General features: G+C 45.7%; 1 protein-coding gene across 1 annotated transcript; it reads right to left on the reverse strand.

The window, feature by feature from the left end:
- Positions 1-373: 373 nt before the first annotated feature.
- LOC128709683 (facilitated trehalose transporter Tret1) lies at positions 374-3,269 on the reverse strand. The gene is made up of 5 exons (XM_053804693.1): positions 3,164-3,269; positions 2,880-3,011; positions 1,543-1,728; positions 1,220-1,464; positions 374-1,147 (listed from the first exon to the last, which is right to left on the reverse strand). Exons 1-5 carry the CDS (start codon positions 3,267-3,269, stop codon positions 374-376), a joined length of 1,443 nt encoding a protein of 480 aa, XP_053660668.1.
- Between the last annotated feature and the right edge of the window lie 11,605 nt (positions 3,270-14,874).

The raw sequence follows: 14,874 nt of genomic DNA on the forward strand, positions 1-14,874 counted from the left end.
TTATACTCCCAATTTGCTTCCTGTTTCCCATCAGTCGTTTCGATTACTGTGCCATGTATTCAACGTTTGCCTAAACGAATAAGAAGTCTTTTACCGTCTAACTCATATCCTGTTCTTCTCTCCCACGTGATGTGATGATGTCTAGCCGACTGCCTTGCAACTTCTTGTACCTACAACGGTTCCATACATACTAGTGGGCATGAGAAAGTGCTACAGAAACATATTTACAACACGATTAAAATAAATTGTTTAAAACTTATGAAAAACTTCTTCCTCGAACGACGCTACTACGAACGGGACACGGAATTTTGAACGATTACTAAAACAAACCGAAACGGTTGTGCACGTGCTCTTTTGCTGTGCATGTATGGCTTTACTTTTTACCACCCAGGATGGCCTGAATCTGTGCGTTAGTTTTGCCTTTCGTTTCCGGTACCTTAATGAACACGTACACCGTACAGATCATCATCCACGCGCCAAAGAACCAGAAGGTCCAGTCGGACCCGAGCAGCTCCTGCATCGTACCGAAAGTCTTCGTCACCAGAAACACGAGCGTCCAGTTGAACATCACTGCCAGCGCTGAGGCGAGTCCCTTGATGTCCGGAGCACACAGCTCACCCATCATCATCCACGGGATGGGACCGAACCCGAGCGAGAAGCTAATGATGAACAGCACAACCGAGGCAAGCGGCAACCAGCCAATGTTCGATACGTCCACCTTGTCGTTCTGCATCTTGAAGTACACACCGAGCACGATTAAGCACGCGCCCATGATGAAGCTACTCTGCAGCAACAGTATCCGCCGGCCAGCCTTGTCGATCAGGATGGATGAAGCGAGCGTCATTACGACCTGCACGACACCGACCACAATGGAACAGACGGCCGGATCCATGGTACTGCCCGCGGATTGGAAGATTGGTGCGGTGTAGAAGATCACCGCATTAATGCCGGAAAACTGTTGGAAGAACATCAGCAGTAGGGAGATGAACAGGGCAGCACGGTTGGTCCCGTTGGTGAACAGATCAGACACCTTCGCATCACCCGAAGCAGCGTCGAGATCGGACTGGATGGTCTGTAGGGCCGACTGTGTATCAGCATTCGGTCCCCAGAACCATTTCAGTGCTACACCCGCATCGATTCGGCGACCCTGAAATGAGCGGTCGATTGGAATGTTTAACAACGCTACGCGATGGAACGCAAAATCGCCGACCGAGCATACCTTCTTGACCAAATATACTGGACTTTCCGGTACGATAAACATTGCCACAATCAGCAGCACCGGGAATATGGCGCACAGTATGCTCAGTGTAACCCAGTGCGTGTAGGAACCGACGGCGTATACGAACAGGATACCAACCGTTAGATGTAGCTGGAAGAAAGCGCCCAAAGCGCCACGAATGGACGTTTCCGCTACCTCCGAGATGAACATGGGTGCAACGACACAGGATGCACCGGTTGCAATACCTGAAAAGAGCATGAGCAGAAAGACGACGTGTTAAGGTGATGTGAAAGTATACGACGGGTTACGCCGCCATTGCTTACCAATAACCAAACGGCCAGCGTACAACATGCCGGCGCCGTTGGCAAAAATGATCAATGCCCAGCTGATGAGATATGGTAATGCTAGCGACATTGTGGTGTACTTGCGACCGATCTTTTCCGCCAAGTATCCGGCTGGCAGGGCACCGAGGAAGGCACCGACGGCAAGAAACGCTCCTACCCATGATCCTGCAACGATTACAAACCATATGATGGGTACATTTTTTTTTGTGATCTGCCAATAATATTCTTTACTTCCATTAAAAGTGGCACATGGTGTCCTCACTGTACAAACAGTAAGCTTGTCCATCCATTCTTCTCGATTGCCTCTAATTACCACCTCAAGAGGCCACGCTCGACCATATGATGATATTTACAGTGCCAATCGATTGAGCACAAGTCCTTCCACAAGGGCCGTCCTTCAAATCCATTCTCCAAACTATAAACGGCCGAGCTTTTTTATCGCTTTTTTGCCGATATTGCAGCTGGTTGGTAGATAAATATGATTGCATAGACCCATTAGAAACGCATCATGGTCCCACCCCGCATCGATGGTAAAATGGCCGAACGGGGATGATGCGTGCGCGTGCACTACCGCCAATGAAAGTGTAATTTATCTTGCACAGACAACCGCACACCGACCGAGTACGTGTGGTGTCCATTTCCCGCCCTCCGGTGCTGTACGTGAGCAGCGAGGGGTTTTAAATGCAAATACGAACGTCTCACGTTACTCGGCCGGTGAAGTTTGAAAACCGGTTGGATTTTAGCTAGCTTAGCGTACGGAATTCCCTAAAACGATGAAACTATTTCCAAATTCCCCGATACCTGAAGGTGTGCAATAATTTCTGAATGAGAAGTGGATGATGGAACTATAAAGAAACTGTATTAAAATCACACTCAAGCCTTTATATCTTTTATAATATCATCTATCAAATGTCTCGTCTAAATGCCGCTCAACTGATCCCGCAGTCTTGAGGTGGGGTTTGTTTGGATTCTCATTACTTAACGAGAGTAGTGCAAGTGCGATAAAACAACTATTAATTTCTATTTAATTCATCCCTACTGCCCACTCCAAGGAATCCACACTCACAATTCAAGTGATTTACAGTAGTTAAGAGGCCATAAATTCCCTCAATAAACGAATATAATCCCACCAAATACCGGGCAATACCGCCCGATTGAAGAATGAACCCGACCTGGGAGCCTATTTACAGCCCCCCCGCAGTGGGTGACAAACGTCAGCCGTGTGTGATAAGACGTGGCGCTGCGCTGATAACAGCGCGCCCTTTTTCCGATGGTCGAGTACCGCATGGGGTGTCTCCTTGCCGCCCTGTTCTTACCTTCGTCGGTCGTTAGCAGAAAGCTTTCACGCTCGAGCCCACTCGTGTCGCTTTGATTGGCCGGCACGAGCTGGGCCAGTACGGGCGACGTCCAGGCCAGGGCCGTACCACCGCTGACGGCTGCCATGCAAACTGCAAATGAAGCCAAATTGTTACTCATTATCTTGTTAAGCAGGCGCAACCGAATCGGGTCCGAAAAATGGTCCCAATTGCCAGCGGCCGTACACGCGTGCGTGCCCGTTGACGGGTGCGTGCACACATCCGCACCGTCTGCGGTTACTTACTTCCGAGCGCAGCGACAAACTGGTTGCGCTTCGACGTGGAACCCTGTCCCTCCGGGATGGGATCGTACAGCATGGGGTTGGTGGCCCCGGGCGCGTTGCTGCTCATGTTTACTGCCGCTCGGTTGTCACCTCGGTCAGCTGGAAGGAAAGAGAAAGGTAGAAGAAAACACACACATACAATAAGTATTTTTGCTAAGTAAACGGCACGATCTTGTAACACAATCCATGGTGGAAAAATTGGCCCCAATGTAAGGAGTTTTCCATCCCTTACCCGGGCCCTACGGGCATCGGGTGTGCCGTTAAGTGAAAATTCAATATTTAAACACTCGTACGTACACGTCCCCCGGTACGGGCCACTCGATGCGTTTGCATTGGCACCATCGGACTGTGAAACGTGCTGCACGCGGCACGAACGCGCCACACTGCGCGATCACCCACCGTTTGCCCATTAATTCACGGCACGGCCCCCCACACACACACACCCAGCTGTGGATGCAGGAAAAACAAACAAATTGTGACACGAAGAAAGGAGGTAGGAGGGAGGGAGGGGGGGAATGAAGGGGGGGGGGGGGGGGGGATGGAGGCAACACCCGTGGTGTTGGTTCTGATCGATTCCGTCATCGATGAGCGGGTGGCCAAGGAAATTGTTTTGGCGCAGTTTCGCACGAAGCAGTAATACCTTTACCACCCGCCAATTGATGGGGGGTTGGTTTGTTTGGTCCACTGACCGGGCTATCAATCAAGTGTTGATGGATGGCATTTGCTTCAGGAGAGCGAATCGTATATAACTGCTTTAATGATAATTGATTAGAATATCACATGTACCGCTTGGTTGTAAAATGTAAAATGTAAAATTAAACTGCCTCTTCAGAGCTTTGGTACTGACGTATGGAGTAATTGCGGGAAGCTTTTGAAGTAGAACTGAAATATATACACTTCTTCTTCTTCATCGGCCCAACAACCTCAAGAAGTCTAGGGCTACCATTTCTGGCTTTCTTTGACATTATTTACCCGTCGCGGAATAGTCCTGCGTACGGAGGATTGTTCTGGATGGGATTTTGACTCGGTACAGGTATACAGAAATATATTCACGTATATTCTACCATTTTCAAGAATTGCAAGATGAAAGCGGTGAGCTTGCTCATCTCAGAGCTTATCGGCATGTCGGATTTAAGAATCGAGAAAGCTTTATACAAATGGAAACAATTCTGAAAGGGGAGGTTAGACTCGGGCCCGTTTGTTGAGTCAAATGTTGAGGCTCAACAAACTTACTTTCTGTGGTCAGATACAACACGTTAGAGGCGGTTAACGAGCCTATTTCAGACGAGATTCGAAGTTTTAATACATTTTATTCAAGAATACGACGTGTCGTCTGGTACCCAATATGGCGAACAAGTGAAATACAAAAAAAATCAAATTAATCTGGAACAAGACTCAGAAAGATGAAATAATAACACATCTAGCTCTTTGTACGTTCCAGTTTAACTTGAAAGAAATTCAGAAGTTATTAAAACGCAGTACTGACTATCCTAACTGAGGTTATGGTTATTATAGTCAAATAAGTCAGAAATGGCAGCTCTAGCCCTCTTGAGGTTGCAGTGCCACTAAAGCAAAAAAAAAAGATGGCCTCTAAAACCGTTACACTTTATTCAAAACTAACTGTGAATACTACGTCTATGTTGATAATTTGTAACAAATTGCCAATAATTTACTGTCAAACATTAATTCAGTCAGGGTCCAGCGTCTTTTAAAATTTTTCAAAACATACAAATGACTTCAATCTTGTACTTTCTTTACGTCGAAAAATCACCAACAGTTTGATGCATTCCATCAAACCCATCGTTACTGAACATCATTCACCATTCACCAGACCATCGAACCGTAATATGATCGCATTTCAACTCACCGTTGGGCCGTTTGGGAAACACGAAACCCACCATTTCGCCGTCACACACGGAAGACGGAGGACACATGGTGTCACACTGCAAATTGCGTGTGCTTTGCGAGAAAATGATGAGCTGCTGTACAGCGAAGCGGTTCGCAGCAATAATTCGGCCCACGAACCGAAAAAACAAATCCATCAGCCGCATCAATTCCCACCGTTTCCCGGTTCATCCGTGAACATTCGTGTTTCGTGTCCTTGGTGTGACCTTCGCCATCCCCCTGAGGTGCACACAGAGATTTTCCCGCAGTTGACTGAGGGAAAATTCGACCATCCTCGTGTTTCGTTGTGGCGGCTTTCTATCACCCACCAAACAATACACACTCACACCACAGACGGTGTGGTGAGTCCAAAATGCAGACCAATCCACTACGACCGGTTCCGTAGCACCACAATCGGTTTTCGTGCGGCGTGTTTCGCTTTCCTTTCAGCACTGTTTATCAGCAAGTGGATTGTAATTATTATTAATTTAATGATGATGGGCTGTTGATGGAAAGATGGGACCTTTCGACGCCAAAACGGTAGCAGTGCAAATGGCGACACTGGTGGGTGCCCTTGAGCGAAACGCGCCAGCAGTGTGACATTTACATCGCCGACAAATAATGCATTTTAGTTGATAAGAATGCATTCGATGTGTGGCCGGGTGTAGCTCTGAGGTGCTTAAGATTATTGCAAGTCAAGGGGCAACGGATGATTGGAGTTGTTTATGGTTTATTCGTCCAACTTTGTTGCTTCAAATTTTGTATACAACTTATACTTTTTACTTTTGTAATTGAACGCTTGCTGAGCACCGCTTTAATTCCAAAAAAATTACAACAAGTACAACAGACAACAATACCAACAAAAACCGGCAGCAAAACTGTACACACATTTTGCTTACATTCCACACCCACCCACATGCAATGCCAATTGTCTTTGGCAAATTCATCGATTGGGGATAGCTTTCGCTTCCTGGGTTTTATTTTTACCACCAAACCCCGCACCAACTGACCTGCTGCTTGACCAAACGTTTGCATAATCCTGCACCCCATCCCACACCTGGCACACTGGGGTGTGCAAATTTTGCAAAACGCTTCGCGTACACGGCGTGGTAAAAATATATGTCTGCCCGTACGTCCCGATCGAACGAGTTCGCCACACGCCACTAAATGAAAACACACGCGTGAGCAAATGTTACGATTTTGTAGCGTCTATAGGACGTCGGGATTACGGAGAAAGCTGTAACGAGTGCGAGGCAACGTCAACAATCAGGTTGCCAATCGTACGGATCGGATGTCGTTTGCTATTACATTTACCTACACGTACCAACCAGCTACTGACAGTTGTTGCATCTTTACCTAACCCAAAATAGCGACACTGATAGCAGGGTGGCTCCATCTTATCAAATGCTACCGATAACCCCACCGGCGCGCTGTAAAGCGCAGTTGCACCCCAACACGTTCGATCGGTTGTTGCTCAATTTGTTCAGTCGGACAGATCTTCTAATCACCCGGATCGGATCCCGGCGACCAAATCAAGAGCAAAGTGGATTTTATTGCTGCATGGCAAGGAGAAGAAGCAGCTTGATTCGTTTGCATTGGAAACCCATTCATGAATCAATCGTCCCGTAAAGCTATCGTCGAAATCTTATCGTAGCGCACTGAAGAAATCGTACCGATGGCCGCTATCTCACGGATCAGGCATGCGAGAAATGCGTGCCGATCACGCTCGTCTTAACAGGAGTTAATTGGGCAATTGATATCTTCACCGCTTGATAAGATACTTAAGGCCACGCGTAAAGCAAGCGGATATTCGGATCATGCCTGGTGTACTGCTATTATACACATTTCCATTCAAATGACTTCCAGTGGGCCGTGTATCACTTCGTGGTCTATCCCATTCCAGATCACTCCAGCTTTTCGGGCATTGAAATTGTCTATAGGCTGGCTTATCAGTGGATGCTTCGCCGAGGGCGATCGAGAAACATCTCGCTCTCTCTTCTGATCCTTCCTTTCAATCGTCCTACAGAACGCCGAGAATAATACACGGGGTGCCTTCATTCACGCAAGGCATAAACAATGCTATCTGTGCGTACACTTCACTCACGAAAGATAAGACACAAATGATCAATTACATGTGTCGGACACACGGTCTAACGGTAACGTGCCCGGGGAAGGACGTTGATTACTTAATTCATGACCTACCCCCTGCCAAACAGCCCCGTGACTCTTCCTTCCCCTCTCGTCGGCCTTTCGTCTTAAGCGTGAAGGTCAAATCACACCTCGGCCTGTTCTCATTTTTGGGCGATTGGGGACGTACAAAAGTGCTGCGTTACGGCGGTGTGTTTGATTTCTTTGGATCTTCAGCAGAAAGCACATTTCGTGCAGCATGGAAACGATCGTTTCCGCATCACAATCAATTGAAACCGCAAGAAAACCGATGCCATTTCCAACGAGAAATGGTTTAATCAGTCCTCATCTGCAGTGTATTGGCCCGCCGGTTCCAATAAGCCCGTCGTCTACGCTGCCAATTGAGTTCGAGTTTCCCGGTTACATACTGTCACGCTTTTGGCGTAATTTGCGTTCAATTGTGTTTGCATCGATCAGTTTGTGGCAAGATGAGCCTTCAATTGAAAACCGATCGAGTACTCGTACTGATGTTCTCCTACACAGACCGACAGCACCGTTCCATCCGTGCGGAGTGTACCATAGTATTTGCGCATTTGTTTATCGCAAATCATGCCTTTTAAGAGACGAAAAAAAAAAGTGGGATGATAAAATGGTATCTTTTTTTTGGTATCTCATTTTGGCACCTTTCCTGTCCCTTCCGCACATAGATAACGCAAGTGTCATTATCCAAGGCCAGCTAGCAGCTGGCACAAACGGAATAGAAATGCGGGAAGAACACAAAAGATATGTTTGTAGCGCTATGACAACAGAACGAATTGTTGACCGAACACACGACCCACACATGAATTTAGTTGCTTAAAAAAAGTATCACATCGTCTTTTACTAAACCGTCACACCAAACTGTAATCTCTTCCTACAGCACGAATACACGCCGAAAAAAAAACAAAACTCTAAACTGGTGTGCCTGGAACCGGTACTAAACTTTTTGAAACGCCCTATTTGCATGTGGTCGAACTGGGACAGCTTGTTTGTAATCATATTCCAGCAAACACACGCCGTGGGTTTAACCAATATTTTTTACATAATCCCAATCCCAAAACGGAGCGGCCATTAAACTCCGCGAACGAACGGTAATGGTGGCAAACGGGGAGCACTTTTGCGGACCAAGACCGGAAAACCCTGTCAAAACTTCGTACCTTATCCTGCAATCTGCCAAACGGTTTTATGTTTTGTTTTCCACTGTAAAATGACAGCACTAAAATGCACGCTCAGTACGCTCACAAACAATCTACCAAACAATCAACAACAAACAATCTCACAACAAACTACCCAAAGAATCCCCTGCGGCAGGACACGGGCAAACGTACAACACTGACCGGCGTTAATGTGTCGCGAACCGTTTCGGTTGCGAGTTCGAACAGTATTAAAACCGTCTCGGAACGTGGCGCACCAGAAACTGCAGCCGGTTGGGTTAGAGAGAGAGAGCCCAGACAGTGGGCTGGTTCGCTCTAGCGCACATGATGCGCGGCACACGATTGGGACGCGTCGCATCCTCCACGGCGCACGGCACAACAACAACGATCGTTACCCCACGCAGACACTAGAAATATGATAATCGGGTCCGCATCGGCTGCGCCCGCTCGCCATCCTCCCATGGTCGCGATAATCTCGCTTTCCTTTTCTTCCCGACCGCTAAGAGGATTAGCGACGAATAGTAACGACCGAGCGATCGTGCTGTTAGTAGTAGAGCGAGTAATAAACCGCACACCAAACCGGCGATCTCGTTGGGGATGTAACGTGTAATGCAATGCTTTAACATAAAACATCCAGCCTCCAACAAAAGTTTTCTCTCTCTCTCTCTCTCTCTCTCTCTCTCTCTCTCTTACGAAAGTAATATTAATGCGCAATGTTGATAACGTGTTTTATTTGTTTGATCATACAATTTAAACCTCATTTTCTTCTCTCCCCGTTCCTTGTTCGACAGCACGCGTCACACAATTATAGTGTCGTTACAGCTACAGGCACTAAGCTCCCCGAAGAATGTCGTACGACACGAATGAGAATGAAAGTGATTTTTTTGTGTGTGTGCTTTTGCATAAATTACTCGTGATCGTGCAGCCAGTTCAATCCGGATGCTGGGGAGCTTGGTGCGAAAATTCGATCGTCCGTGATCAAAACCCAGATTTGACATTTTGGGGGCTCGCTTGGAAAACTGGTTTGGTGACGGAAAGTTGCTTTTGATTGGTTGGTTGTCACCAGCGGGGTAGCGTTTCTTTAAACGGGTGGAGTATATTTTATTAGTTAACACGTGTACACACAGGGAATTCATCTTTATGTACTTTGCATTATGATGAATTGAGTATTGTAGTTAAATTACAATCGTTTGGTACAGTATTTATTGTGATTTAGATCAGCAAATAACACTAGAATCAGGACACCAAAACACTTTCGTAGAAGTGGATTATATCCCAATATTTTTGTTTTAAGTTCATACTATAACAAATATATTCTTATGTCATAGATCAACTACAATAGCATTGAATTAGTATTAATTCCAAAAAATATTGCAAATAGAGGAAATATTATTTGTTAAAATTACCAATCCGGTAGTTCTAGTGTTAAAATGACGAATTCTGCTGTATTTTCGCCCAATAAAATATAGTTAAACTCAATTCCACACCCAGTGACGTAGCATGTGTAGCGGGAACCTGCCAGTGCGTAAATGCAATCCTACAGGTTACCACCACATGCGTACAGCAGGGTCACACAGGTCCTTTCATTGAACCTGCGAAACCCGGTTTTACATACGGCACACCGCCCCTATCAGCCATCGCGTACGATAGTCGTCCGATTCCGGTTCGTACATGCGCACTGCCAACCGCGCTCAGTTCCCCTCGCCAGTTGACCGGTCGTTCCTTCGCACACTGGTGGGAGAAAATTCGCCTTTTGGACACTTTTCGCACATCCCTTTCCAAACGCCAAATTGACTTTCACTTGCCTGTTACCCGCTTGAAATCGCCGTTCCCTCCAATCTTACAGCAAGCAACGCATCACCGTGTTCTAATCAACCAAGAGTACGTGTTATGCCCTGCAACACCCCACAGTACAGTGCCAGCAAGTTTGATCTGTCGGCAATCTGTTATCTCGCACCCGGAATGCTCAACTTGTCAAGCAACATTGCACGCTTTTGGGCGGCCCCAAAATTCCGTCGTGTCACAACAGTCATCACGCTTTGTCATCTGTCGGAGAGGTGGCCCCCTTTTTCGCATAAAAACAAACAACTTCGACAAGGCCACTGCAACGTTGTTGCATAATAGGGACATCAAATTACCGTTCAATGAAGTACACGTTTGCCGATATAGCACGGATATCGATTGTTCACACTGCTGCCGTGGAAATGGATTTCCGAAAACACTGCCTGCACGTCTCTGCAGGAACTCACGCACTGTGAAAGTACCTCTGCCCAGTTACCGACACTGGAGCGGCTTTAGACGTCCTGTTTATTCTGCTGCCAATCAAACACTAAAACCCACCGAAAATACACTCACTTGGACGGTTGATCGATAGTTCACCCCCACGGAAGGAAAGCGGCTTATGAGGCAAGGTCTTGCCGTTGCACTCCGAACAACGTACGGCTGGCGATTGCCCCTCGGTACAGTCCTTCGCCTGGATCCCACGCAACGCCGATGAGGGAAACCGGCAACGCTCGTACATAAGAACGGCATGGCACTCCCACACTACCGCGTAAAAACTCCCTTCCAGAAAGCGGAGCATAACTCCACGTGACGTCAACCCTGTTCCGCTCAAACTTGCGCTCTGGCTCTGTCTTGAAAGTGTTTGTGAGCAATTTGGCTCCGAATATCTCACACGCATGGGGAAGAAAAGCGTCAGGATTGTGATTCTCGTTTCGGACCGTACCGTTGTCCTCACGTGGCGTTATGTTTTGAATTGTCCCGTGTATTGGAGCGACGTCTTTTGTCATGGGCAAGGGCGGGTAGAAACGTTAGGGCAGCTGGAGTCGTTGGGACAACGGGTAACATATCGCAGAGAATTGGTGATGATAAATGGAAGGCACAGCAGCACAACATACGCATGCTTCCGGTGTGACGGTTTTGAAGTGCTCCCGTTTTCTTTACGCACCATGTGCTTGTTGGTTAATGCATATTCCAAAGACGACCCTAGTCGTAGGGCAAAAGGGAATTCCCGATAGCTGTGCATGGGGCATACACACTGACTGTGTTATTTCTACAGAATTGGAAATGTTTCGTCATCGTGCCGTAAGTCTGCAGTGGGTTTAATGGTTCTGGAAATAGAACCGAAAAATACGCCCGGTGTTTCCAGCATGACACCGAAACAGGGTATGAGCCCCTAATGATACTTGACTTCGAACATTACTGTTGTTATTTAGCAGTCTTCATAGTCAAAGTCTTAAAATGATGGACCTAACTGAATGTTTAGCTGAATATGTTCAAATAATCTTCAAGGAAGAATCATTCTTTTGCATCTTCACTGAAGAATCACTCAGAAGTTAGGAGTTGACACTCAAAAGAATTGTACGCTGAAGAGTAATGGAACTCTTAACATTTAGCCATCTCTGAAGATTAACGATTCTTCAGAGTTTCTGAATTTTAGGAGATTGATGATTTAATGCACTTATGTAGGAGATATTGTGGGGGAGCTATTTCTAGTTATAATTTCAAGATTGATTGATAAAAATCCTGCTGCGTTAGGCTGTTGCGATCGAAAGGATCTTTATCCAATTTAGGATATTTCGATATTCATTTCCTTTCTTCAACGATTTATTCATCTTCAGAATCAGAGATGCAGCATCGAAAGTGCATCACCTTCACTAATGCTGTTTCAGATTCATCCAACACTTCTCACTGCTCGATTACACAGTTGCTGCTGAGCATTCCTGATAAACTTTTATTTCATACGCAACGAGCGACACTTGACATTCCGTTGCGCAACAACGCGAGCTGCCTTTAGCATTGAATTTTAAACGTTGAATGCATTAGCCAGGCAATGCTCGAAGTCGGACCTTAAAAAGGTAATCATCATCGAATGTATAATATATTGCGATCCCGGGTTGGAACCGATCACCGGGTAATGCGTTCGTTTGTTACTTGAAATGGCATTAAAATCGGAGAAGATCTATTTTAGGAAAAGCGGAATCCGCAGTGCAATATTTCCAGCACAGTTTAGCACGAGAACAACAGCCTCAGGTATATATTTCGGTTTGTTGATGTAAGTAGCATTTAGCGTATACCTTTTGCTGGATCAAAGCCAATTCAGATGGACGCCGATCCGGAAAGGATGTTGAAAACTTTGAGTATGATTGCTTCAGAGTTTTAACAACCTTTTTACCGATGATCGGTAATGAGGTGTTTGTGTCCTGTTTTTCCGCGCCCATCACATGATGCAATTCCGGCTCTCCGCCGTAAGGCCAGTAACCTCCAAACGTCCTTGCAAGCTGGTCCAATTGTCCAACGCAAAGTGTTTTCTGTCGAGCAAAATCGGTTTGTTTTCCCCCCGAGCGTGAGATTCTCGAAAAATGGCATAGTATGGGAGTGTTTTTCCCCTCTGTAGACACCTTTTTCATGACGTCACCTTGGGAGAGAAAGAGGTCCCTGCTAAAAAGCCGGTTATGAGCTAAGCATGACGACATCTCAGCCAAACAACATGCAATACGACTTGTGGCATTTGTGTCCTCAAATGAAAAGTACCGGTTGTTTTCGATTCAAAACTACGGAGTTTGGGTGTAGAATTTAATGCAGAATATATAGCTTTGGTGTGTAAAAACCCGAATGCACATACCGGAAAAAAAACCCCAACCAGTTTTCAGTCATTCCTCATTTTATTTGCCTCTTTCGCGGTCGCTCTACTAGCCGACGTCTGTCTGGTTGTATAAATAAAACAACCATTAGACGACGATGAACCACGCGATGTGGAATGGTTGCGTAGTGTGTTTGTTCGTATCGACCGCACGAACGAGCCCCCAAGAAGCTGTTCAAGAACAAGAACACGCTCAAGACGATGAAAACTAAACGATACGTCGGCATGCCAACGTGTGGAGGCAAACGCAAAAAAAAATATTCCAACGTGTCCGCGGTCAACACGGTCCGTCGTCTTACGATCGTGAACGAAAAGCTTAAACAATTTCTAATCTTATAATCTCGTTTCCGATGCTCTTGATCGTGGGTCTCGGACGCATTGTTATGCGATATGAACTTGTTTGTGGTGGTTTTGCAGAAACAGGATGTGTGTGCCAGTAGCAGGGTTTTGTTGAACTAGCTGGACGTGTTTCATAAACAAGTTCCATTGCCACATTGCCACACTGTGCAATGTGGGCGAATGAATAAAATATCAATGGCTGTAGAAAATCCAGATACTGCTGATGTTCGAAGCACTTGAACGTTTAAATCCCCTTCTAGTGCTGCAATAAAACCAGTACGATAGACATGCAATTAGAGGGAGATTCTTTCCAGATGAGGTTACTATGGTTTTGATTGAAAATGTACAATTTACACTATCGTAGTTTATCATTGATATTCACATACATTTGTTGTATTCAATCATGTGTCTAGTTCAATCTTTGTTAAGTAAAGCACAAGAGTTCGAGTTACCTATCGAGTTCGAACGCCGGTTTTGATTGTTTGCTCAAATGTTATAAGCTTGAATGGATTGTTTATCTTTATTGTTGTGGATTGAACAGCTCTACAGCCGTTGGCGGTTATGTTGGCGCCTGCCTTTTTTAGGTCTGTTTTGCCTTATTACTGGCTATCTGTGACATGAATTACTCGTAGTCAGCCTTGTGTATTGGGAGCACAACGATGATGAAACGGTGATGAAAACACTCAAATGATATTAAACAGTGCAAACTCGCAACCTCTATAGTATAAAACAGTAATATTTAAGTGTACACTTCCAATTATGCTAGTTACAACGGACATTTTAAATATCACCCGATGTAAACACGTTAGCAAACCGTTACAAGGGCCCTTTGAACCGCACACCATAAACATGCCGGGCGTTACAATGTTTTTGCTGTCAGATCATTGATTGCGTTTGTTGATATTGCAATGGAGCACAACAACATTTTCATCTGAAAAGTGTCGCGCCGGCAAGCAAGCAGGAGGCGTGAAGAAAAGCAACGAAAAAAAAAGCCGTACAATGTGTGGCCTATTTTTTCCATCCCCCGTAATCCGCCACCAGCAGGTGTAACGTTTGGTAAATAAAACAGATCGGCGGCTGAGAGGCTAACTCGTCTAAAGTGCTAAACTCAAAAACGTGCCAACTGTGCAGTTTTTACATGGTGAATCATGCAGTTTACGTTCGATATACTCCTGTTGCGTGGTAAAGTAGTCGTGGGAAATTTACCGTAGTAATTTCCAGGCGGTAAAACAGGCAGCAAACCATTTAATTCTTGAGCTCACAGTAGCAAACAGGGCTTCATTTAGAAATCAAAATTTTAAGTGAAATAGCAAAATTCTAGTTCGGCCTGGGTTTCTTATCAGTTACGCTGCAGTAAAACCATATCGGAATCAACATGCGATAACGTGACGGCAGTGAGGATCAAAAGGAATTAATCATCGATTTTGTTGCTATTCGGCGTAGTAAACGGCCGTGAAAGGAGTGATAATCTTGGGTGTACCATTACA

The sequence above is a fragment of the Anopheles marshallii genome, chromosome 2, assembly GCF_943734725.1.
Source record: "Anopheles marshallii chromosome 2, idAnoMarsDA_429_01, whole genome shotgun sequence".
NCBI classification, from domain to species: domain Eukaryota; kingdom Metazoa; phylum Arthropoda; class Insecta; order Diptera; family Culicidae; genus Anopheles; species Anopheles marshallii.